Raw genomic sequence first — 26,953 nt, 5'->3', positions numbered from 1 at the left:
TCCATTACATGAAATCCACTTAATTCATTTAAGTTACAGGTTGTAATGCAACAAAATAGGAAAAATGCCAAGGGGGATGAATACTTGCAAGGCACTGTATGTAGAAAAGAGTAATGTTTTACTGAAAAGTGGCTTTATTTGTTATTTCTTACATGGTGCTGTAGCATCTTACTGTACATACAACAGTCACCGACAAATAATAAATAGTATTTAAAGTCATGTATATTTAATAGATACAGCACCGGTATATAGTGGATGTGGTCATTGCAAAATTAAAAAGATAAAGAACACAAATTGTGTTATTCTACAATTACAATTTCTGATGCATCCACAACTGTATTTATTTTCAAAACATATTGGAAGGGGAGATTTTAAAATCAAACGTGTAATCGTGAAAAGTGAAACGAAAGACAAAAAAGGAAATTGACAAAAAAAAACTGATTAAAAAAAAAACGAATCTATCAAGAGTTGGAAAATACTGTGGTTGCATCAATATACAAAATATCTGGGCGCTTAGGTTTCTTCATTGACTGTTTGCGATACACACAAAGCTCCTTGGCAGACTTCACTTTGCTCAATGGCACATATCTTCCTATTTTACAATATCATAGGCTTGTCTTGTGAGGTAACACCCGAGGTCTATGCAGAAAGGACCTTGACACGTACACATTCACTGCAAGGACAATCACGGTTGTAGTGTTTTGGAGAGTTATCTTCCATAGAGGGGTATGTGACGCAAGATGTTTAGGGAGTGAAAGAACATAAGTACATACTTTTACACACAAATGATTTTGAAAAATAATGGCCTATAAGCACTTTTCCAGTAAAGTTGTTTTCAGTTGTTAATTTAAAAATAAAAAAAATAACTTTTGATGGTATTTGGAGCAATGCTGGTGTTTTCTAACTCTCTTGTGAAATGTTTACTCAGCTTTGTCCACTTCATGGATGGGTGGAGTCTAGATTTTTAGTCTCAGTTTGTTTCTTTGTTTTCCCAAACTGCTGTTTTCCTTCTTTTAACACTCTTGGGATGTTCTTCTCTTCCTCAAAATAAATCTGTTGCTACTGTTCCCGTCTTGTTTTAAATACATTTAAAGAGGACATTATGTGACTCGTCTCTCTCCTCTCCTCCATCTCTTCCTCATCTTTTCTCCTCCCAGGGGTGGCTAGTTCCGGGATGAGGGAAGTAATGTTTAATGGTTCTTGGGATTGGAGGTTTTCGCATGGACATTTGCCCCCTGGCAGGCGGTAGTGTCGCAGATTCCTGGGGAGCCCGAGTGCCCGGTCCTTCCTGTCCTACCTGCCTCTCCGGGTTCTCCTGGATCTCCTGGGGATCCGTCACGCCCGTCTTTGACAATTCCAAATACTCCTGGGATACCTATGGGCACAGAAACAAGAGTGCAGGGGATGAGCCAAGTCTCCCAACAAGTACACACTAATTCAAACACACAGTGGAACCCTGCGTTACTCTTAAATAGAGGCTCAGACAAAGGGGTTTGTGGCAAAGAGAGTCTATTGATACAACTCCCCTTCGCTACCCATGAACTTGTATCATTCTAGCCTTAACCACACTCATTGTGAATGCACGGTGTATAAACTGTCATACCTTGGTATCCTTGGTCTCCAACGGGCCCTTCGATGGCTTTTCCAATGGGTCCCTTGTCACCCTGTTCACCAAGATCACCTGTGGAAAAGACGGAAAACAATGTTACAAAAAAAGACAATCAATTGGCACTACTTTGAGAACTGTGCAATATGCCTAACATACTAGAGATGGTCACACCTGTCTGTACACTTCATATGAGACGTACAGTACGTTTTGTGCTGCAAAGTTACTGTCTGTTAGTCCATTGCTCTGTGCTGATCACATAGGCAGTTTGAGCCGTATGTTTCTTGGCATGGACCTGTGGATCTCCTGTTACTTACCTCTGGGACCGGGGTCTCCCAGGTCTCCAGGCAGTCCTCTGTAGCCAGGAGATCCACGGGAGCCGGGGTGACCGATAGACCCAGTCTCGCCTGGCTTCCCCGGAGGTCCGGCAATGCCGGGGCGACCCACTTGGCCAGGGGACAGGGGTCTTCTGAGGTTGGAAGCCAGCTTTGCAATCTGATCTGAGAGAGGTAGGACAGAGGAACAATACATTTGCAAACATGTTTTTGTCAAAAAGGAGTTAATGTCCCTTTTTGGTAATTTAAAGAAAGACAAGGACACTGCACCCTACAACCCTTTTGATCTCCAAAATCCTCACCATCAATCATAGATCCACACAATTCTCTGATGTGCTGTTCGCTTGCCAGTTTACCCTGAAAACAGAGACAGGGAAGACATTTAATTCAGCAGGTGTCGTCAGTGACAGTTCAGTCGATCTGAGACATTCTTGGTGCTGGGACACCAACTTGCCAAGTTGACATGGATCGAAGTACAGCATTAACCCTAGTTACTCAAAGAGGTTACTCACGGGAACACCAATCTTGCCAGCGATTCCGGACAGACCCTGTTCACCCTGAAAGCCCATGAGGCCTGGTTTCCCAGGAACCCCTCTGGCTCCGAGCTCTCCCTGTGGTCCCACCACGCCCTTGGGTCCCAGCTCTCCACGCTTCCCAGACTGTAAACACACAAAAAAACGAAATCAAATATACAGCTCTTGTGTTCACTAAGTAAATGTCAAACAGAGTTAAATTCAGTGGAGGTGTTCCGTTGTCAGGGAAGAAAGTGTAGGTCTATTGCACTCTGTGACGAAACTTAGAACTTCTCCAACATCTTGATCTAAGGGAATCAGCCAGCTCAATTGTTTCTGGTTCAGTAGTTCATTTGAGATGACCCCAGAATAAGAAACAACCTGACTTATCAAAGAGTGTTGGAAAAGTAAACACTGTAGTTGTGCGCTTCCTTGGGAACATCAGTGTGGGAGTTTACATATGTCTCATTTGATCATTAATTGAATGATCACAACAAATCCTAAGTGTGAGAGTTGCTGTAGCTAGCAGCAGGTAGCGTTAGCGAGCCACATCAGTGCCTTGGCTGTAATTACATTAATTGTGAGGTAAACTGTGCTGCAGCTTAGCGTGACTCCCTTCTCCCCTGTGGGGATGGCAGAGAGTGGGGATGGCAGAGACTGGGCTGAGCAATCATACGGCAGGCTAATTAATCCAGCTAATCCTGGAATGTGAGCTGGGATCCTGTACAATGAGTTAGTGTGTTGCAGTCTGGCCTGGGCACCAGCATTTTGTGCAAACACCAAATCTCTGGCAACATATCAGAGAAAAGATAGAGAGTGGAGAGAGACCATAATAAGGGAAAGAGACACTAAAGATGTGAAAAAGGGTCAATGATAGTTGGGCTTACTAGACCAGTCTAAGTAGAGCTTTTGACTGTACGCCTAGTGAATGTGATCACAACTGTTGTGGTAGTTATCTAGAGGGACACACCTGCCAGTAAAATATGTGTCAATGAATGGAGTTGGACCTAGGGCTCTATTCAATCAGATCCACTTTAGCTAGAGCTGTCAAATCCACAAGTGGCTCCCACTGCATGGAGTCGCAGTAGTAGTTACTGTCTTGTCTCATCGCTACAACTCCCGTACGGACTCGGGAGAGGCGAAGTTCGAGAGCCATGCGTCCTCCGAAACACAACCCAACCAAGCCGCACTGCTTTTCAATACAGCGAGCATCCAGCCCGGAAGTCAGCCGCACCAATGTGTCGGAGGACACATCTAGCGACCCGGCCCCCACAGGAGTCGCTAGTCCCAGATGAGACAAGGATGTCCCTGCCGGCCAAGCCCTTCCTAACCCGGACGACGATAGGCTAATTGTGCGCCAGCCCCATGGGCCTCCCGGTCGCAGCCAGCCTGGGCATCGAAACCAGAGTCTCTGGTGGCACAGCTAGCACTGCGATGCAGTGCCTTAGACCACTGCGCCACCCGGGAGGCCGAGTGGGGCGGGTGTGGCTTTGTAACAATGATCGCAAGAGCAGCTATTCACCGATTTGACTGCTCCAACACAGTTCCATCTCTGACACCACCACAACATCCGCAATGCGGGTGTCTGCTATCACCGGTTAACGCTTGATCTGATTGAATCTAGGCCCTAAACCAGTGGTTCTTAACCCTGTTGGAGGTACTGAACCCCACCAGTTTCATATGCGCATTCACCGAACCCTTCTTCATTGGAAAAATAAAATATGATTTTTTCAAATTCAAAACATAGGTATATATTTTACTGGTGCACAAAATGAACCGTGCATCAACATCACTGTGTTCAAAGAACAAAATCATCAAAACATGATTTTCACACAAAAACAAAAACATAATAATGAATATTTACTGCAAATCAGTGTGACTTCTGCTGTTGCCTTTCAGAGACCAGTTCAGAAATGCGCGGCTTCACCTTGGCAAGTGCCACTCTCATGTCATTTTCGCAACAAAGTTTGTTACTTTTCTTCGTTTTTATGTCCAGCATCCTCAAAAAGGATTGCTCGCAAAGATATGTTGTAACAAACGGTATGAAAATCTCCAGAGCTTTCTTAGCAATAACAGGGTACATTACCATTTGTTGACACCAAAACGTTGAAAGCTTTGTTGTTCTGAAGAGTTGCTGTTGAACCTGGCTCTGCTGAATTTCAATGATTTCATCGAGGTATTCATCATTGACATCTGTTGTCTCAACACTAAACGTGAACGGCTGTCTCACCCATGCTGGATATGACTCTCTTGTAGGGAAGTATACGTCGAGAGACTTTGCAAGCTCATCTAAGTGCGTGGCAATTGCTTGCTTCAGTTCCGCGGGTACAGAAATGTCTCAGATTCCAGATACATCTTCGATCTTACTTACACAGTCGTCCAGCAGGGGAAAGTTTGCGAAGTTATCGTTCTCTGTTCGTCGTTTCCATAACGGTAGCTTTTTTTGAAAAGCCTTCAAGTTTTCCTCCGCTTCGATGATGTTGACTCCACCGCCCTGCATCTTTTGATTGAGATGATCGAGAGCTGCGAAGATATCAGCCATGTACGCTAAAATGAGAATGAACTGCATTCTGCAATCTGCATGACAATGTTGGTGCTCTTGCAAAAACAGGGCTAATTACAAACGCACGGCAAAAACACGACGCAGCACCTGTCCCCGGGATAACCACCGAACGTTAGAATGGTACAGAAGTACCTCGAATTCAGAGCCCATTTCTTTACACAGCTCACTGAAGATGCGGTGCCTCAGAGCACTAGTTCGCACATAGTTCACGCATTCCACTACAATTTTTAATACTTCTGCCAGTTTTGGAGGCAAGGTTTTTGTTGCCAACGCATGCCTGTGCAGAATACAATGCGTAACAATGATGTGTGGTGCATCGGGTTTCACTAGCACACCAAAACCAGACTTTCTTCCCAGCAAGACTGGAGCTCCGTCGGAACAAACTGCAGAAACCATATCCCACGAAAGATTGTTGTCTTTGAAGAAGTCATCCACAAGTTTCTTCACATCGGCTGCCTTAGTTGTTGTTGTAAGAGGCTTACAAAATAAAAAATCTTCCTTTATCACGTTGTCTTTCACATAGCGCACGAATACAGCAAGCTGGCTTAGATTGGAAACGTCTGTGGTCTCGTCGAGTTGAAGGCTGAATTTTGCCGGGCTTGAAATCAGATCTGCAACTACTTGAGCCAAGATGTCTTTGCTCATGTCCTCTATTCTGTCGCTGATGGTGTCATTTGAAAGAGGAATTTGGGATAACTTAACTTCAGCCTCTTTTCCCAGCATGATATTCGCCATCTTCAACACAGCTGGTTTTATGAGTGTTTCACCAATGGTGTGTAGTTTGCCCTGCTTTGCGATCAGGTAAGCAACTTCGTACGATGCTGTGAGGATCAGTTTGTTGATAGGTACAAAGCCGAGAACAGGCAGAGTAGCCTTTTCATAGAATCTGGCTCTCTTCACCTTGAATTCAGCGAGCGTTGTGTTCTTGTATTTCCATCTCCATGCAGCTTAAGGAAGTGTTCTCTTAGTTTTGCCGGTGCTAGATAGAATTGCTCAACTTGGCATTGCAAATCATGCAGTTAGGACGCTGACTCCCATCACGTTCCGTTATACATGTGAATCCATATTGTACATATTCGTCCGACCACTTTCTTTTTTTGCTCGACATAGTAAGTATGAAGGGATTAAAATATTAAGAAAGAAATCACAAGACGTACCATCACGACAGTCACAAGTCGACTACTGAACGCACCAAATTCCCTGCAGCACAGATAGGCCAAGCGATGTAGCGTGATCACCTGCAGCCAATGATGGCCAAGCGGGGCGTGTCATCACGAATCATATGAGTCCGATGTGTGTCTTGACCTCCGCCGAAACCCTGAGACTGACTCACCGAACCCCTGGGGTTCGATCGACCCCAGGTTAAGAACCACTGTCCTAAACATATATGTGGTTGTCAAACATACATTCAACACTGACAAGGACTCACTCCACCGTTTGGAAGAAGATAAAGAGATTACTCACCTCTCCTTTTTGGCCAACTGGACCGAATGGACCCTGAAAATGATAAATAAGACAAAAGAAATTGGATGACACACATGTTTTCATGTTGATTGGATGAATATTAATTTGACTGAACTTAAAATATGAAAGATAACTTACAGGTTCTCCATTCTCCCCGGGCAAACCATCAGCTCCTGCCACACCCTGAACAGAAAACAAAATCATTCTTTTTTGATGCCATTTACTGAGTGGTTATCATTTTTCCTTTTGCTTTTCAAGCCTGAGTGAATATTTGATTAACAATAATTGGGTGTGCATAGAAGCTTCCATAGAAAATATCACATCTATCTTTGGTTATGTCCCCACAAAAGTAAAATATACCCCCACAATATCTTCCATAATGAGCCCAAAAAACCATATTCCCACCTCTATAACCTTTCCCATTATCAATGACAATGGCAAGATTCTCTCCAAACCCTTTATTTAAAAAAAATGTATATATTTAACTAGGCAAGAAACCCCATGAGCACACTGAATCTTGAATGAAGACAGTGGGAACGGGGTTTCTATGGTATTATTATTCTCAACTTAATTTGACCTTTGACCCCTACTGTAGAGAGCTACAAGTGTAGTACATGTGCACTTACCACGTCTCCTTTAGGGCCTGATGCTCCGACTGGACCCTGCAGTAGGAAGAGAGAGAGAGGACTGTTGAATAAAAGAGAGCCAGTGGTTGTGGAGACCAGTAGCAGAGCCCATGGCTCCATAGATGGCAGACTGTGTGCATTGAGTGAGGAGGGGGGGTTTGTGGAGTGGGACAGAGCAGGAAGCTGGATAAAGCCAGGCTTTGTTCTGCCCTCGGCTCCTGAACAGGACTCTTCTTTCTCACCTCTCTCCTGGGTACAGTACACCGTTAGGGCTGGAGTGAGTAAGCCCACACTGTCCAGGTTATGAGCATACACTGCTCTGATCTAAATGGGTGTGGCAGGAGGAGCTATGTGTGTGCGTGTTTGTGTGCAGTCCAATATTGGGTCAGATGGTCAATAGCTGTAATCTGTTTTTAAAAGCATAGCTACAAATGAAAGGCCTTGTTAATTCCCACAAGGACATCTGGGTGAATAGGGATTTGTGGGCTTGGAAACTGATGGTGAAATGTTCAAATCCCCAGGGTGAACATCACTGTGGGTCACTTCTGCAGTCTTTGGCCAGCAAGCGTTCTGTTCGGGGTCACACTCACCCTCTCACCAAATCCGCCGCGGATTCCGGTTGGTCCGGGAAGGCCAGGGTCCCCCAGAGACCCCTTTATTCCCTGTTGAACATGACAGACACCATCAGAAGACCTCCAACACATGACACAGAATTTCATTCAGGGATTGTCCAGAAAGGATGTATCCCATCATACCACTGACCTGGAAGCCTTTGCTGCCCGGAACCCCGATGTTGCCCACTGGTCCGATGCCCCCCTGGGAAATATACAACATTATGTTAGCACAACAAGAAATACATCAGGGCCTGCAGACACAGGAAGTACATCTCATCCGGACCTTTGACTTTTTGCCTTCCCTCATCCAATATGATCTGTTATTTGAACCTTACCTTTTTTTGTGTGTGAATTTTACCCCCTTTTTGTGGTATCCAATTGTTAATAGTTACTATCTTGTCTCATCGCTACAACTCCCGTACAGGCTCGGGAGAGACGAACGTCGAAAGCCATGCGTCCTCCGAAACACAACCCAACCAAGCCGCACTGCTTCTTAACACAGCGCGCATCCAACCCGGAAGCCAACCGCACCAATGTGTCGGAGGAAACACCGTGCACCTGGCGACCTGATCAGCGTGCACTGCGCCCGGTCCGCCACAGGAGTCGCTAGTGCGTGATGAGACAAGGATATCTCTACTGGCCAAACCCTCCCTAACCCGGACGACGCTAGGCCAATTGTGCGTCGCCCAATGGACCTCCCGGTCGCGGCCGGCTGCAACAGAGCCTGGGCTCGAACCCAGAGTCTCTGGTGGCACAGCTAGCACTGCGATGCAGTGCCCACTGCGCCACCCGGGAGGCCCCGAGCTGTACCTTTTTAAGAGATACCAACAAAGAAGGACATGATTGTTTATACTTGGTATTGCGGTTGCGCGTGATGAGAGGCCCAAGAGTCATTGTTGATGTCGTGCAGGGTTTCCCACACTCGGTTCTGGGGGCCCCGCCCTGGGTGCACGTTTTGTTTTTTGCCCTAGCACTACGAAGTTGATTCAAATCATCAAAGCTTGACGATGAGTTGGTTATTTGAATCATCTGTGTAGTGCTGGGGCTAAAACCAAAAAGTTAACCCTTGGAGGGGGAGGGGCCCAAGGACCCAGTTTGGGAAACCCTGGTGTAGAGCATGATAATCACTTTTATATCCTGGCCGTATCCTGAATTCCCTCCCTCTATGGTTCTGATTGAGATCCAAAGACAAAATCCCCTCTGTGTCTCTGACCCGCTTCCATCCATACCTCTTTTATACACTCCTGTCTTCACCACTGCCTCCATCTAACTGGAGGAGAATAGCTATATACAATTTATTAGGTACACCCCTCCAGTACCGAGTCGTACCCCGCTTTGTCTCCAGAACAGCCTGAATTATTCAGGGCACGGAAACGTTGCTCAATTAGAATTCCCGACACCATTACACCCCAGCCACTAGCCTGTACCATAGACACCAGGCAGGATGGGGGCATGGACTCATGCTGCTTATGCAAAATCCTCACTCTGCCATCAGCATGACGCAACAGGAACCGGGATTAGTCGGACCAGTAGAAAATGTTTTTCTAATTTTTCTACTGTCCAGTGTTGGTGATGGCGTGCCCACTGGAGACTCTACTTCTTGTTTTTAGCTGATAGGAGTGGAACCCAGTGTGGTCGTCTGCTGTAGTAGCCCATCTGTGACAAGGGCCAATGAGTTCCGAGATGCCGTTCTGCACATCACTGTTGTACTGCGCTGTTATTTGCCTGTTTGTGGCTCGCCTGTTAGCTTGCACTATTCTTGCCATTCTCCTTCGACCTCTCATCAACAAGCTGCCGCTGACTGGATGCTATTTGTTTGTCGCACCATTCTCAGTAGACCCTAGACACTGTTGTGCGTGAAAAGACTAGGAGGCCGGCCTTTTCTAAAATACAGTAACCGGCGAGCCTGGCACCGACGATTATACTATGCACTCGTTTTTCCCATTGAAAAGTTCAATCGAACAGTAAGTGAATGACTCGACGCCTGTCTGCCTGCTTTATATAGCAAGCCATGGCCACGTTACTCACTGTCTGTAGGAGCAATCCATTTTAGTGAATAGGATGGTGTACCTAATAAACGGGCCACTGTGTGTATATAGTGTGAATATACACGCCCCTCCGTATTTATTTGGAGAGTGAAGCTAAAATATGTACATTTGGCTCTATACTCCAGCATTTTGGATTTGAGATCAAATCTTTCATATGAGGCAATAGTACAGAATGTCATCTTTTATTTGAGGGTATTTTCATACATATGTTTTACCGTTTACATTTACATTTTAGTCTTATCCAGAGTGACTTACAGGATAAATTAGGGTTAAGTGTCCTCCTCAAAGCTCTGGGATTCGAACCAGAGAATAATCTAACCTCCCCTGTTATTAGTAATGCTGCGATGCTAGCATTTTTTTTTGGGGGGGGGGGGGGGGTTATGTTCTTTCTTCCTCTGTACCTTTCTCACTCATATTGTATGTTGCTATCCAACAGTCTCCTAGTTGATCACAACCAATTGTGTTTTATGATTGAACTAATAAGGGGAAGTTTTCACCCTTATCCTCTCTCAATCGTCATACTGTATGTTCAAACAAACAATAAGACGACGGATAAAATGTGTAACACCATCTTGTTTCACTTGCTAATGTCCACATGAAAACAATACAAGTAATCCAGGAAGTTATGACTTATCTTTTAGGGGCGAGAAGCTTTGGAACTGAAAATGTATGTCACACCCAAACTTTAGGGAAAGAGTTGAGTATTGTTGGGCGTTGAAATCCTTCTAATAACGCCTCTGTGCTCTTGTTTCATTTCAGACTTGTTGTAAGCATAATGGGAGAGAATGAGAGAGCAGCAGACTCATCAATAGGTAATGTGGTAATACACTACATGACCAAAAGAATTTGGACACCTGCTCGTCAAACATCTCATTCCAAAATCATGCGCATCTGGGAAGGCTTCCACTAGATGTTGAAACATTGCTGCGGGGACTTCCTTCCATTCAGCCACAAGAGCATTGGTGAGGTCGGGCACTGATGTTGGGCGATTAGGCCTGACTCACAGTCGGCGTTCCAATTAATCTCAAAGGTGTTCGATGGGGTTGAGGTCAGGGCTCTGTGCAGGCCAGTCAAGTTCTTCCAGACCGATCTCAACAAACTATTTCTATATGGACCTCACCTTGTGCACTGGGGCATGATCATGCTAAAACAGGAAAGGACCTTCACCAAATTTTTGCCACAAAGTTGGAAGCACAGAATCATCTAGAATGTCATTGTATGCTGTAGCGTTAAGATTTACCTTCACTGGAACTAAGGGGGCTAGCCCGAACATTGAGAACATTGAGAAACAGCCCCATTATTCCTCCTCCACCAAACTTTACAGTTGGCACTATGCATTCAGGCAGTTAGTGATCTCCTGGCATCCGCCAAACTCAGATTTGTCTGTCGGCCTGCCAGATAGTGAAGCGTGATTCATCACTCCAGAGACCGCGTTTCCACTACTCCAGAGTTCAATGGCGGTGAGCTTTACACCACTCCAGACGACACTTGGCATTGCGCATGGTGATCTTAGGCTTGTGTGCGGCTGCTCGGCCATGGAAACCCATTTCATGAAGCTCCAGACAAACAGTTCTTGTGCTGACGTTGCTTCCATCGGCGGTTTCCACTTCACAATAACAGCACTTACAGTTGACTGGGGAAGCTCTGGCAGGGCAGAAGTTTTACGCTCTGTTTTAACCATACTTTCTAACGGTCAGGAAAAACACTTCTGCTTGGTAATAAAACAAATAAAATAATGTTTTATTGTCACACACACCAGATAGGTGCAGTGAAATGTGTTGTTTTACAACAAATTAGGGTTAAGTGCCTTGTTCAAGGTCACATCGGCTGATTTTTCACCTTGTCGGCTCCAGGATTCAAACCAGTGTTCTGTTACTGGCCCAACACTAACCAGTAAACTACCTACCGCCTTAGTACATGGCTCCACTCTACCCACTGCCATCTCAACAGGTGGATGCTGCCACGTTTCCATGGATACGGTATGGAACTTTGACCTAGACTACTTACAGCCACTCCTCTGGTTCCCGCCTCGCCCCTCTCTCCTGGGATACCGATGTCGCCCTGTGGGAGGAGTCAGATGATGGTGCAGGCAAGTGAGACGAGTTGATACACCACAACTGCAATGTAACAAAACAACACACAACACACAGACACCCCGAAAATACCCCACTGCCCCAGAAGCCCATCAGATACATACAGGAATACCTGGCTCTCCAGACGGCCCTGCCTCTCCCATCTTTCCTGGGTCGCCCTGGGAAGAAAAGGGTTAACAGAAGGGTTATGTGGTGGCTTAACTTCACTGCCATTGGCTTAATGGTTCCTCTAATTGTATGATGTCATTTGTGACACCACTGTGTATTTCCTCTGAAAGTATGATGTAATTTGTGACTTTACTGTCGGTATGGTTCCAATGGGCACATTCTTGCCAGATCTTACAACACCTGCATAGGTATTTTAAGTATTAGCTAACCACATCATATGTTATAGCAATCTGGTTCCTGCACGTAACCATTGGTTGATGCATGCAACGTCTGAGCAGGGAACCTTTGATTGTAATTGACATGACATAATTGGTGACATCACTGTCTGTATGGTTTATTATCTGATTGTATGATACCAGTTGTGATGTCACTGGGTGTGTGACATCACAGTACACATTTATGACATCACTGACTATGACACCACTAGCTGTTTCTTTTGAGTCTGTATACACATAATAAGAATGAATCCCCCTCGACCACGCCCACAAATTGGGGAAAACAAACATTCTTTCCATTTGACTCCTATGGTAAAAGAGACAACTTCGATTTTTTTGTTATACAGAAAAGAAAACAAACATGCCAAAAAGCTGATGTGTTTTCCCCACAGGCGGGCTGTGACGTTATATCTAATACCAACTGGGTCTATAATATCAGTTGTAATATTAGCTGAATGATTCCATCTTTTGATTGCATAATATCATTGTGACCTCAATGGCTTTATGACATCACTAAGAAAATAGCCTAGATTTGCGTCGTTTTTACTTCGAAACGAAAACACTTGTTGGAGTTCTCATATGCTTGCAATGTTGTTTTGATTATTGCTTTTACAGTCGCAAAAATTACATTTGGTTGTGATAGTTGCAAAATGCCTATTTTGGATGCAGCAGTAAAATGCTATTGCTCGTTGACATAGACTGTAGTCAAAGAGCCATTTTACTGGTTGAAGGTTAAGTTGAAGTGTTTTTGTTGTTGTTGTATAATGCAGTTTATTTACAACGATGTCACAAACATTATATTAAGCAGGACATTCATACAAACCATACAATCCAATTAGAACCAAAAACTAGTGTGAAATGCACTCATGAGCGACATGTAAATGTAGGCTTTTTTTGCTGGCCGTCTATGAGAACGCCCCAATTTTACCCCCACGGTGTGGAAATAGTGAATAGCGACTTGGCGTTTAAACCATAGAATTACATATTAGAACTGAATAATTGAATATGATCTCTGGGGTGGTAAAAATGGTGATATCCTTCTCTAGATGGCCCCATTGTATACATCATATCCGTGCCTTTATGAAATCACTGTCTTCATGACCTGGTTATGCATTGTTGTCATACTCACAACTCCTCCTGTGGCTCCCTTTGCGCCAGCCTTTCCTTGTAAACCCTGAAACACAGACATAGAAACATGACTCTGGGCCACAGTAATACGATGACTATTATGGGACTTGGGCCTAGTAAACACACTGTGAGAAACTCAGTTAGATATGATTGTGTGGTCATTAGAGTGTGTAAGAGAATCAGTGTGTGCAGGTTAAAAGGCATCTCCTAAGTAGGATACAGTGGGACATTTAATGGCCAACTTTACACAGCGGGACGCTAGATAATGTCTTGCTTAACACAGCAGCTACGGCCACAGGGAGGGAGACACACTGGGTTTGATACTCACAGGAAGGCCGTTGGGTCCTTTCTCACCGGGTGCCCCATTCCGTCCGGCGTCGCCCTGGCAACGCAGAGAAACACTGTCACTTATGACATCAGCCACACCCACCGTGGGCTCATGGGAAATGTCAGCAGAGCAGAGAGCATTTTGGGAGGAAAGGGTGCCACTTTACCTTCTCGCCGTCCAGTCCCTGGGTGCCATCTTTCCCGTCTCTGCCAGGGATGCCCTGCGGAGGAGAGAAACACTCTGTTGGTCAAGGGATCCGAGATCTGCCATATCTGTTTTCATGAGAGATTTACATTTTATTAGAGATGTGTATTTTGAGAGATTTGTATTTTAAGACTTACAGGCTCCCCTTTTGGTCCTGCTCCCCCGGGAACTCCCTTTGGACCAATTTTGCCCTATTGAGAAATGACAAGGTACAATGTTACATTACCTGAACAGTTTATAGCGCAACAATAGATCCTTTACAACACATATGTCAGAGTCAAGGCCCGCGGGCCACATCCGGCCCGCAAGAAGGTTTTTTACGGCCCCTGGGATGATCTTGATTTATTATTAGAACCGGCCCGCAGCAAGCCGGCAGCCCGCAGATCTTTTACACGCACCAATACTACATTTCCCACAATGCAAAGGTGACGCACCGAGCAGTAGGCTGCTTCATTTCAATATTTATTGGCACAGCAGTCGTCAGCATCACAGTAAAATTAACTTTCAGATACCCATCAAAAATGGCAAAACGGAAGGTGGATACTGAGAACCGGAGGTTTCAAACAAGGTGGGAGTCGGAGTATATGTTCACGAAGGTAGCTGGAAAACCTGTGTGTCTTCTGTGTGGAGAAAGTGTGGCGGTACTGAAAGAGTATAATCTGAGACGACATTATGAAACGAAACACGCGGACAAAAACAAGAATATGGACATGGAACAAAGGCTACAAAAGGCAGAGGAATTAAAACGAGGCCTCAAATCTCGACAGGCTCTGTTCAAAAAAGCCAAATCACAAGGCCAGGCTGCTGTCAAGGCCAGTTTTATTTTGGCAGAAGAGATCGCTAAATCAGCCCGGCCATTTACGGAGGGGATTTCATCAAAAACTGCATGATTAAAGTTTGTGACGAAGTTTGCCCAGAAAAAGGCAACTCTTTTTAAATGTGAGTCTGAGCAGAAACACCATTGCCGAGAGAGTAGACCAGTTGTCCATCAATCTAAAAGAGCAGCTTGTGAAAAAGGAAAAGATTTTATTGCATATTCCTTGGCTGTGGATGAGAGCACCGACATTTCTGACATTGCCCAGTTGTCAATTTTCATCCGCGGAGTGGACTCCAACCTAAGCGTGACAGAGGAGTTTTTGGCTTTACGTCCTATGCATGGCACAACTACGGGGCATGATTTGTATGAAGAGGTGTCAAGATGTGTAAATGAGATGGAGCTGCCTTGGGAAAAACTCGTGGGTTTGACAACCGACGGAGCACCTGCGATGTGTGGACACAGGAGCGGACTGGTGGCGAAGATACGGGAAAAGATGCAAGAGGAAAACGCGACAGGTGAGCTGACAGCTTATCATTGTATCATACACCAGGAAGCGTTGTGCGGTAAAGCCTTGAAAATGGAGCATGTAATGAGCATCATCACGCGCACAGTTAACTTTATCAGAGCCAAAGGTTTGAATCACCGCCAGTTCAAGGCATTTCTGACGGAGTTAGAAACGGAGCATGGTGATTTGCCTTATCACACAGAGGTGCGATGGCTAAGCCAGGGAAAGGTGCTTCAAAGATGTTTCGAGCTTCGTGAGGAGATTTGTCTGTTCTTGGACAGCAAAGGGAAAGACACAACACAACTCCGAGACGAAATGTTTCTGTGTGAAATGGCTTTTCTGTGTGACATTACGAGTCATCTGAATGCAATAAACTTGCAGCTGCAGGGTCGGGATCGTGTCATCTCTGATATGTACAGTACAGTGAAGGCATTTAAAACCAAACTGACTCTGTGGGAGACGCAGATGCGGAAAGAAAATTTGAGCCACTTTCCCAGCTGCCAGACCATGAAAGAGAAGCTCTCTACCAGTGCGTTCCCGAGCACACAGTTGGCTGATAAAATAGGTATGCTTGCCGCTGACTTTCGACGCCGATTTGCTGACTTTGAAGCACAAAAAAAGCAGGTTGGAACTGCTCGGTAACCCATTTGCTGTTGACGTGGAAAGCTCACCACCAAACCTCCAAATGGAGTTGATTGACCTCCAATGCAATGATGCACTGAGGGCAAAATATGCGGCAGTGGGTGCTGCGGAGTTCGCCCGTTTCCTCCCGGCACAATGCCCCAGCTGCGCATCCAGGCTGCTCAAACGTTGTCTATGTTTGGCAGCACATACCTGTGTGAACAACTGTTTTCTTTGATGAACCTGAACAAAACATCACACAGAAGTCGACTTACTGCTGAACACCTCCACTCAATTCTGAGGATTTCTTCAGCTCAGAGCCTTACCCCGAACATTGATGAACTTGTGGAAAAGATGGGACACCACCAAGTATCACCCTCAACCTCAAACAAGTGAACATTACTGTGCAATCACATATTTAGAGTTTTTACTCAGTTCAAGTTTAAAAGTTAAAATTTAATATTTGTTTTCACTGCATGTTACTTCTCCTTAAACAAAGTGTTGTTTTTGATTAATAGATTTTTGCACTTTATTTTTTTGTATTTCAATCCAATTATATTTTAAAAATATTTCAGTTGAGTGGATGATAGAAAATTGCTATTATTGTTTTTTCTTTGAAGTAAATTTAGCCCACTTTTGCTAAAATAGAAAATATAGTCTACTGATGGTGCCTTGAATACCGGTTTCTTTCATTTAATGTTCATGTTATGGGGATATTTATATAAAGGAAATTTGTCTTTTGTGTCTGTTGAAAATTAAAGATTACTGACAGAGCCATAAGAAAATATTGCTTTATTTATCTGATCATATTGTAATATATTTGTTAGGTTTTCAGTAGGTTCAATTAGGTTCACTAGACTATATGCGTCATTTAAAAAATTTTCAATGAACATTCGAACAGTCCGGCCCTCGTCTTGTAGCTGATTTTTTTATTTGGCCCTCCGTCCATTTGACTTTGACACCCCTGCTTTACAATCTCTTGTACTCACACCGTGTACCATCACATGACTGTTTAGTCTGCTATTTCATTAGAGATTAGAGTTGCCTTTAAAGAGGATGTTCAGTCAGACATGCAAATATCAATACAAAAATGTACAGCATGTGTGTATTATTTACTCACAATCTCGCCCTTTGGCCCTCTAAATCCCTCTGGTCCTTTCTCTCCAACATCACCCTGGGATTGTCAAATGACAGACACAGAGCTTTTTATTGATGGGACCAATGGCAGACACCTAACACAATGTAATAAACACCAGTGCCGAAGTGAGGTACGGGTTATATGCTACTCAACAGATAGTACAAACAAGGAGAGACTCACTGTCTTGCCGATGATGCCAGCAATACCAGGTTTGCCTCGGAAACCAGGTAAACCCTGAAAAGAATAATGAGAGAGAGACAGTAGATGCATTACAATCAGGGAAACTGACATAGCGTTTCCACCGCAGCATATTGAAGTGCTGGTCTGTAAGTTCCAGACAGAAGACAGAGGTCTGTGACAAAGACATTCAGAGGCATGGTACTCACCCTGTCTCCTACTGCACCCATCGGGCCCTGAAGTCCCCTCAAACCACGAGGACCCTGGGAAAAAACACCACGGGATGGTTAAGAACCAATCAGAATCAATCCCAGCCACCATAAGAATCAATCAGAACGATCAATACTGCATACCATTCACACATCAGGCCCGAGGTTGAAAGTACTGGACAATCTAAACAAACAGGCAACAGATAAAAAATGTCTGTGTTTCGAGCCACATTAGGTGACATCCCTCACCTGCAGGCCCACAGTGCCGGGAATACCCGGAGGACCAGATGGGCCAGCATAACCCTGGGAGAGACAACAGGACACACAGTTACCAATAGGTATTCCACATCCGGATTAACACTTCAGACTAGTAAACCTTTCTGCTCCCCGAGTTTCATTCTAAATTGATCTCACCTTCTCTCCGTCTTTCCCGAGCTCTCCCTTGTCTCCTTTGTGTCCTGTGTGACCCTAAATGAAGAGAGAGAGAGGGGGGGGGGGGGGGTGGAAGGAAAGACATCCGGAAGAAGCAAGGAAAACATATTTAGAGGGGGATGGTGAGAGATATTAAGAAAGACCGAGAAGGGTAGATCATGAGAATGGGAGAGATACAACAGTTAGTTTAGCTGTCATGTTCCTGGGGAAAAGCACACATTTCCGAGCTTTAAAAGGCATACTCAGTAAAGTAGAGCAACAATGTCCTGTACCCACCTTGAATCCAGGCATTCCTGGAGGGCCGGAGGGGCCAGGAGGGCAGATGGCAGGACACTATAAAGGGGAAAGACAACACTTCATTAGGCAAAGGCATGTAGTAAAAATAATGTCCCATTGCTGTTCAATGCAGCACAGTACAGGGTTGATGTACTTAAATGTGTTGGGTCTGAAAAAACATCCTGACACTTACCAACAGATCTCCACTGCCATCAGGGAGAGCCCCAGGAAGACCCTTAGAGAGGTAGAATGAAGAATGAAGTTCAGATTGATATATACTTAAAAAAAATTTTTTACCTTCATTTAACTAGGCAAGAACAAATTCTTATTTACAATGACGGCCTACCCCGAACGACGCTGGGCCAATTGTGCGCCACCCTATGGGACTCCCAATCACAGCCGGTTGTGATACAGCCTGGAATCGAACCAAGGTCTGTAGTGACACCTCTAGCACTGAGATGCAGTGCCTTAGAGCACTGCGCCACTCGGGAGCCCAAATGAATGTGTAACATTTCCATCTTTCTTTCTTTAAGCATTTCTTCTCCCCACATCTGTGTGACCACGCATATCCATCCCTGACTGATGGCAGCAATAACAATGTCACTAAGGTGGAGAATCAACAGATAATGTAGATGTTCTGTACTTACTGGGGGTCCGTCAGGGCCGGGTGGCCCAGCCAATCCTGCAAGACCCTCAGGGCCCTGGGAGAGAGGCAAAGGAACACACAGGCTAGAGTCAATCAATCAACCTGATTCATTTGCATATAAACTGTACCAAAATCACTGCATAGACTTACACTGCCCCATACTCTCATCATGTTAAAATAAAGGAAATCAAAGCTGACGCTCCATTGCTGAACCTCTGACCAGCGTCTCCAATATGAAGCTCAACTGAAATCATGCCTCATCACGATCACGCCAATCAGTCCTGGTTCTCTCTCCAGGGGCCTTTCCCCACTCCACTCCCCGGAGATGAGAACTGTTTATGGAGGTGTTTATGGGAAAACGATTGGAGAGACGTGCCTGTCTTCTCTGTCTTAGGGATCTCCAGTGTTGGTCCTGGAGTGATGCTGCTTCTGCTACTGTAGATTTTACTTGTCATTCAGTGGTTAAACATTAAACTTGCAAACTTGATTGCTTCATCGTGAGTTACCAGGGAGTCCACTAGATACCCAGTAGTGGCAGTCAAAGAGGTGATTAAGTGTATGTGTATATTTCCCTGTTTCCTGTCTGTTGTACATCTTTCTTTATCGGGATGAATTCATTAATTGGTCTTAACACTCACTGCTGGTCCTTGTGGCCCGATTCCGCCCGCAAGCCCATTGGCTCCTGGTGGCCCCTGGAAACAATAGAAATGGGTTGGGTGAGAGCACACACACACACGCAGCAGGCACGGACATACACAAACACGTGCGTAACTAGAAGAAGTCATATATAGACATGCAAAAATATCTACAAACACACACACACACACACACACGCCATCTGTACTCACTGGAGCTCCCGGTCTCCCTCTGCCCTACGGAAGACAGGGAAAGGCATATTAAGACATACATACACACACAAGACAACTTATTAGCCATCGTGTCATAACAAGCTGATGTTATTATGGTTCAAATGTATAGGGGGAATTGAAGATGTGTGACAGTACACTGTATGCATACAGGGATAGACAGCTGTGTGTGCTTGTGTGTGTTTGTGTTATGATATAACTGGGAACGTTTGTATGTGTCTTATAGGTAGGGCCCAGCATTTTTCTTGACCATGTGACTCGACCAGGAAACTCTGGGCCCTAGTTATGGATTTAGCTGTTGACAGGTGAGTGTGTGTAATCAACAGCATCTATATTTCTAGTGATCAGTCTGGTGTAATAGATGTTATGAACATGGACCGGCGATACAGGCTACGTTGATATCTTATTGGGCATGTAACAGAGATGGAAGATGAACTTGTACTTACAGGAGGTCCACCTGGCCCGGGAGGTCCAGCATCGCCCTGTAGTGACAAAGACACACAACCCCTCAGACAACTTCGACAGATACAATGAAACTAGGTAGGAACTAGGTTAAAAACCTAAAACATTATTTGCATGTTCTTGTGCCAAAAATGGGGTTCGAGGTCTTTGGGAGGGGATGACGTGTCAGCATCGAGTCATGTATCAGTGAGGCAAAACTAGAGCAACTGCCTTGGTCCAAATAGGTGGTAAACAATCAAAATTAATACAGTAATATAAAGATATTACAAATGTCAACTGAATACACTTTTCCTATGCTGAAAAGTGATGCAGTGACCTGATATGACCCACAACAAGAGTATAATAAAGATGCCCCCCCCCACCCCTTTCCTTATTTTGTGCCCCTTTTCCTGGCCACTCTTTCACTCCCCCCTCCCTCCCTGTTTCCTCTCTCTTTCGCATTGCCCCCATCCTTTGCCCTCCAACCCCTCCTCTGCCCCCCCCACCCACACACACACACACACTCAACCCCACCAACATTCCATCTCAGCTGTGTTTGGACTGTTTGTGTGGTGTGAGGGAGAAAAAGACTCACAGTGAGACTTAACACAGTGGTGTCATGGCAACCCACACTGCATTCCACACTGTTCCAACTGACTTTATATTGGATGAGTGTAGACTAGACTGCTACACAAATACACACACTAACACACACACACAGTTAGACACATGCACATGCACAGACACTGTTGCACGCACTCAAGCACATAAATGCACGCACATATACAGTACACAGCACTTACGCCCGCATGCACCTGCACACGAGCACGTATCACACATGCACACACAGAGCCACATGCGTGCATGTCTCCTGTGGGAATGTGTGGTGGTTTGTTTTCACTGTTTTACTGTTATTCTCAGTATCTCTAATATTCTCGGTTTGATTTATTTTACAGCTATTTGAAGCTGGTGGACCAAAATGTGAAAGTTACCACCAGCTTTAAACAGCGGTTTTGGTCCACCAGCTTCAAAAAGCTATATTTTTTCTTATTGAAAATATATATTCACAGCGATTTAGATGGTAAAAGGATTCCCTACACTACTCAGTGCTTGTTTTTATAACATAGACTGAAATTGAGCGAACAGTGTAGAATTTTTGCAACCAGGAAATGACAGAACGATTTCCACTAGATAACACAGCCACAAAGTAAAGACAGGTTTCCCAGTTTGACAACAGATGCTGCTCTGGTGGGAGAAATCAATAGGTGAATATCGTAGCCAATCACAACACTGGCGGGTAAGTAATACTGTGAAACACTTATCGTCCCACTGTTAGCGCCAGATATATTATGGACATTTTCTGAAATTACAATGCAAAAATTCTAAAGAATCCTATGTGTAGCACCTATAATAGTGAAAACATTCAGTGTCTTCCTCTAGTCTAAGCAGTAAAGGCTGCTTATGTGTGTTGAAGAGCATCGGTGAACTTCATTATCTAGTGACTGTTTTGGAGAGGTGGTAGATATGTCTTGACAGCGAAAGGTTATTTTTTCCTGAAAATGTAGCTACTGTGTTTTGCTCTGAAAACAGCTTCAGCCCAAATTCCTTCCTCAGTGTGAGCAGAGGGAGGGAGAGAACGTCCAAGCTTGTCAATGTTCATCCCATTAGTGCATGGATGTTAGCCAGGAAATAAACACTCACTTCCTGATTAGTGTGACTAATTAGTTGAATTGCCTCCATTTTGACAGCGGACCCATTTCCTCCCTTCAACTTGTGATCACAGGACCCTTTCTAACATCCTTTTATAGCTCGCATTTAATGCATGACTCCCAACACGTCACATCCAGTTCTGGAGCTGCTAGGTAAAACAATTACGTTCTCCTGCGCTGTACTGCTTTCCTGCTATTACCACCCCGTCATTCATATCCTCAGCGCTTCATCTTCCTCAGAGGATAACTGTACTTATTTCCTCCTGCATCCAAGCCGCAGATCCCTCTGCTTCCTATGGTCTTGGCCGGATTGGTGGGCAGCTGTGCGCATTCCAGGCGGGATTAGGGAAGCAGCGGCCAGAGCTAGATAAATCTGACTCGGTGTCACCCTTGTCCCTCATTAAAAACATTCCCACAAAGGGAATTTGTTCGACAAAATCCATCCCGACAGGGAGAAAACAGAGGCCTGAGTAGGTACCAGCTTTAGCCCACCAAGGTCTCAAGGAGCTCAATGTAACTAACCCCCTTTCTCTCTATTCTGTAGGGTCATACAGATATGATACACAGAGGACTGGATGGCACCTACCTCAGCCTAAGGTCATTCTAAGGTCACAACACCAGCTCTCTGGGTGGGTTTTCATAAGTTGAGCTAACTGAGGCACCTCAAATCGTTAATGCCTTTGTCGCTCTGTACATACTGTGTGCGCACGCGCACCCGTGTACATGTATGTGTGTGAATGCATCTGTGTGTTTTAGTGGCTGATTGATGAGGCCAAAGGGACCGTCTTTAGTTAAAGATGTCATTAAAGTTAATGAGGCACATCCAGAGGCAAACGGCCATGCAGGAACCTTGGGGAACCGATAGGCACTTCACTTACCAACTCCCCTGGAGGACCGTCCTTCCCTGCAGGCCCATCAGCACCTGTCAATCCCTGAGGAAGAATCACAACATCGTTGAAACATTATTAGACATTACACTGTGCTATTTCTTACATCTAAATGACTCAATTCAACTGTTTGAATAGATGGGGGGGACACACATTTTATGGGATAATTCATTCAAGTTCTCTAACAAGAGGCAGCTATGAGCAAGTTGTTCACTGAATAGAGGACAGGTTCCTCATTCTGTATGCAGGTACATGGCTGTTCAGTCCAAATCAGTCGACTCCAGGCAGTCAATTATACGATGAGATACAGTGAATACTGGGAAGCAGTCTAAGCAAGTGTCAAGGAGTAGAGTTTGGTAGCAATAACCTCAAGCTACTGCATAGCTAATAGGTGCATGGTGAGTCTATGACAGCAATTCAGGCAATCTCTTACGCATCAATAACAAGACCAGTGTGTGTGTGTGTGTGTGTGTGAGAGTTTCTACGGGTCACTTACGTCCACCCCTGGGAGGCCGGGCAGGCCTGGGTTCCCTGGTCCTCCTGCTCCCCCTGCTTTCCCCTTGGGTCCCTAAACCATTGAAACAGGTCTGTGTTGGAACAATCAAACACCTCACAAAATGTTATTGTTGATCGGTTGTTGTAAAAGGTTATGTTCTGTTGTTATACTCACAGCTTTCCCTGAAAGTCCAGCAGGGCCATCTTTGCCCTGCCAATCAAAAGAAACAACATACGATTCCAATTGGACACACATCTCAAAGGCCTTTGATTTCAGTCTGGGAATTGGACAGATTTTGGACATATCATGTCCTTAAATAACAAGTGATTACGTTTTATGTTAATACAAGTCCGCAGTCACAAATGCCACTCAATTACCGTGAGTGTGTATGTGTGTTTAAAGACGATTAATACCATATCAGCAGAAAGATGTGAAATACGGACGTCCTTTTGGCCATTTTTCCCCCCGTAAAAGGCCAATCAAAACACAACTGAAATGAAACTCGTCTAAAGCTATATGTTGAATGGCTACCAGTGATATACAGACTGTGTGTATGAAGTGCTTTAACACACAGGTGGTTGTAGCTGCCCTCTGCCCTAAATCTCCCAGTGGGCAATGGGGAAAAATAAACCTTTCTAAAAGACGGAGTGGAATGGTCACATGATGAAAGCCTCAGGTTGGTTTGGACAGGGAGTAGGAAAAGGGAGGGTGGCGAGGAAGGAGGTGTGAGGGGAAACTTTAGATGCTCTCGTAGGGTTGGGGTATGTATGAATGAATGGGTCTTCTGTATGGCTGGCTGGCCTTCCAAACTGTGGTGAATTGACTTTACTCCACTAAAGCAACACAGCTATTCAATCCCCAACATCTAAAGGTTTGATAGGCATAAAATATCAAGTGTATTTGAATTTCTGTTATGAGATCAGAAAAGTTGGCAGGCTAAGTTTGGGGATCCATTAACATATTAAGTTATTGTAAGATCTGAGACCATAGGCCTTAGTGTTTTTGTTTTTTGAGCACATAATCCTATTTCCCCTCTAACATATAGCACAAGTATGAACCTGGTTGATGGTTTAAGTTCCGACCTTTGGTTTTTCCCATTTCTATCATGATTGGCTCTGATGTGCCCTACGGCCAATAAAAGGCCTGTGTACAGAGTGTTTAATGATGACTAAATACCTGTAAGGCAGGGTTAAGACTCTCAGTGGGAGGAGTCAATCTGTTATAAACTGGATAACTAGAGAGCATTTGACCAGAATTTGATTGCAAGACCGACATTCTAATGACGGGAAATTAAAACAGCTGTGATTAGAAATATAATATCAGTCATTCTTAGATTTTCAATCCATTTGATTTCAGTTTGGTTGTTGTTAATCAGTAGGCTACAACTTGAATAAACTCATATTTTTTTATTTTCCCCCTTAACCATTGTAGAAATGTAAAAATTACTTTGATTATTATTAGGATCAAAGACAACACTTTCCCTATAAAAAGTTGACATAAATACTAATGTAGGTCCACATAAGTAAATGTTCAAATTTGTTTGACAAGCGAGTGCTAAAGTAACAGGTTACTTGATTGCCTCAGCCATGATGACAACTTCATTCAGTAATTGGATGGCAAAACCCAGCTCTACTACACTCCACTACCTTACAGTTGTCTCAAAATCAATGGGAGCGAGACCCTCATGCTTCGGTGTCTGGCTAGCTAACTCACGTCAGTACCATCCTTCCCTGCGGGTCCCAGGGGTCCTGGCGGCCCGACTGCTCCTCGTGGGCCGGGTCTCTGCGATACAAAACCAAGACGTCAAGAATGAATACAAATATCCGCAAGACTGATAGGTATTATCATGTGATACGTCTTCATAAATGGTCTAAAATCAAGCTGCTTTATGTTCAAATGGGCATGGAAGGAATGTGCGCATTAAGAATGAAAAAAATAGACAGGATAAACCTTGTACCTAAAAAAATGTATACACAAAGTCTAAATGCTTGTTGTTGAATGTATTCCATTAATAGGGTGAACTGATCATGCGTCATTATTCAGAACGAAAAAGAAGTGGCCACATTGATAGGCTTCAGGTTATATTATATTATAAACTGGGTGGTTCGAGCACTGAATGCTGATTGACTGACAACTGTGGTATATCAGACCATATACCATGGGTTTGATAAAACATTTAATTTTACTGCAATAATTAAGTTGGTAACCAGTCTATAATAGCACTAAGGCACCTAGGGGTTTGTGGTGTATGGCAAATATACCTCAGCTAAGGGCCGTGTCCAGGCACTCTGCATTGTGTCGTGCTAAAGAACAGCCCTTAAGCGTGGTATATTGGCCTTGGCCATATAACACCCCCTCGGGCCTTATTGCTTAATTATATTGCTTTGAATCTCCTAAACAATAAACGGAAAGAAATTAAAACAATCAAATGTATCACAAAATATATGATGACAAAGCTATGCGCATGAAATAACCTTTATACAACCGAGCTCCAGGGCGCAGAAATGACCCCAATTACGCACAGGCAGTGCAAAGCATTTCTAGGGTCACAAACGAATAATTTAAGTTTAATAATATAATGAATATACTTGATTTAATTTCAGACTGGACTAATACGCGTAGGTGTTTCCAAGGGCTTCCAAGGAGCACGGCTGAATGAACAAAGGTGTCATTGTGAATAGGCCACTGATCTTCAGGCTCTGCATTCTTTAGCATCTACTCCATAACCCCTACTCCATGAACTCGCAAGTAAATTAAAAAAGTTAACTGAAAAGACAACAGTCCTTCACGGACACCTGTGGATGATTAAATAAATGACCTAATTATTTCAATAACCCATTCAGAAATCTTTGAACAAATCGACACCTAGGCTACATACAACCTTATAAAACAAGAAAGGCACTAACACGTAGGGAAAAAAATCGAAACCGTCTATATATAACCTATGTATTAAACTGTGTCAAAGGTTCATATAAAAATGGACGATAAATAGCCTATATATGTCCACCTTGCAGGAAGCCTAATAGTCATGGAAGGATTAGACTGACACATTTACACCCACAGCAGAACGCATAAACTATCAACGAAATGAGAACATCAGGCCAGTTGAGTGCCTACAAATTCTTCAGGCAGTTTACAATGAAGCTATGCAAACAGCAAATCCGAGCACAAGGTTGCGGATGAAAACATTAGGGATGGATAACGGGCGCACCAACGCCACCGCTTACCTGGGCTGGAGATGATGCCAAAAGCTGGCACAGCAAGAGCAGCCCGAGAGCTGAGAATATAGACATGGCTTCCCGCTCGCCCCTCAAATCAGAATTGACGCAGAAAAAGTCGAACCCCGTTCCCAGTCCTTATCGCACGCTCTCCCCCCGGCTTCGTGACGGACCGCTCCTTCACCTTATAGCGCGCGGCTCCTGAATGGCTTTCACCTGGATTCCAGATAAACCTGAGCCTCCAGCCGAGGGGGGCAGATCGCACTGTAGAGAGGGATGAGGGGAGTTGTGAGGTGAGGAACTGATGGAGGGGGGAGCGAGGTAGAGGTGCACGACTTCGGAGCCAGTAAAAGTGGGCTGTGCTAGAACTTTCCTGCCAATCCATGGGGGCACTACTGCCCAATCCGAATCCTGAAGTTATAAAGGTTGGTGAAAGCAGTATGGTGAAAGCTCCACTGGCCTAAAGATGACATGGATGGAGCTACACCATATCTCTTTCACCCATCCAAATCATTGAGATCTACATCAAGTGCTACAGTAGAGTCGGTTTGGAATGGATGGGAGGTACAAAAATCAGACCCTTCATTGGTCCACAACTAAGCTTCCCTTGC

General features: G+C 44.5%; 1 protein-coding gene across 1 annotated transcript; it reads right to left on the bottom strand.

The window, feature by feature from the left end:
- Nucleotides 1–111: 111 nt before the first annotated feature.
- On the bottom strand, nucleotides 112–26,728 carry LOC115131896 (collagen alpha-3(IX) chain-like). The gene is made up of 32 exons (XM_029663968.2): nucleotides 26,352–26,728; nucleotides 24,838–24,906; nucleotides 23,299–23,334; nucleotides 23,125–23,196; nucleotides 22,620–22,673; nucleotides 20,038–20,073; nucleotides 19,574–19,597; nucleotides 19,364–19,417; nucleotides 18,727–18,780; nucleotides 18,273–18,314; nucleotides 18,080–18,136; nucleotides 17,786–17,839; nucleotides 17,621–17,674; nucleotides 17,372–17,425; nucleotides 17,166–17,219; nucleotides 16,968–17,021; nucleotides 14,042–14,095; nucleotides 13,867–13,920; nucleotides 13,701–13,754; nucleotides 13,374–13,418; nucleotides 11,966–12,019; nucleotides 11,776–11,829; nucleotides 7,869–7,922; nucleotides 7,697–7,768; nucleotides 7,107–7,142; nucleotides 6,619–6,663; nucleotides 6,481–6,513; nucleotides 2,454–2,600; nucleotides 2,244–2,298; nucleotides 1,924–2,106; nucleotides 1,604–1,681; nucleotides 112–1,375 (listed from the first exon to the last, which is right to left on the bottom strand). The coding sequence occupies exons 1-32, from the start codon at nucleotides 26,415–26,417 to the stop codon at nucleotides 1,191–1,193; spliced, it is 2,037 nt and encodes a 678-aa protein (XP_029519828.1). The 5' UTR covers nucleotides 26,418–26,728; the 3' UTR covers nucleotides 112–1,190.
- Nucleotides 26,729–26,953: the final 225 nt, after the last annotated feature.

This window comes from Oncorhynchus nerka, linkage group LG7 (assembly GCF_034236695.1).
Source record: "Oncorhynchus nerka isolate Pitt River linkage group LG7, Oner_Uvic_2.0, whole genome shotgun sequence".
In the NCBI taxonomy this organism is placed as follows: domain Eukaryota; kingdom Metazoa; phylum Chordata; class Actinopteri; order Salmoniformes; family Salmonidae; genus Oncorhynchus; species Oncorhynchus nerka.
Note: the sequence above shows the minus strand (reverse complement) of the source record. Positions and strands in the feature narration are given on the sequence as shown.

Excerpts from the sequence above, each read along its gene's own strand:
- LOC115131896 (XM_029663968.2), bottom strand. The coding sequence starts at position 26,417 with ATGTCTATATTCTCAGCTCTCGGGCTGCTCTTGCTGTGCCAGCTTTTG. Across the intron at positions 22,674-23,124 it reads CCGGCCTCCCAGGGGTGGAC|GGATTGACAGGTGCTGATGG; the intron begins GTAAGTGACCCG and ends ATTCTTCCTCAG. Across the intron at positions 12,020-13,373 it reads AGGGAGCCACAGGAGGAGTT|GGCGACCCAGGAAAGATGGG; the intron begins GTGAGTATGACA and ends TTTTCTTCCCAG.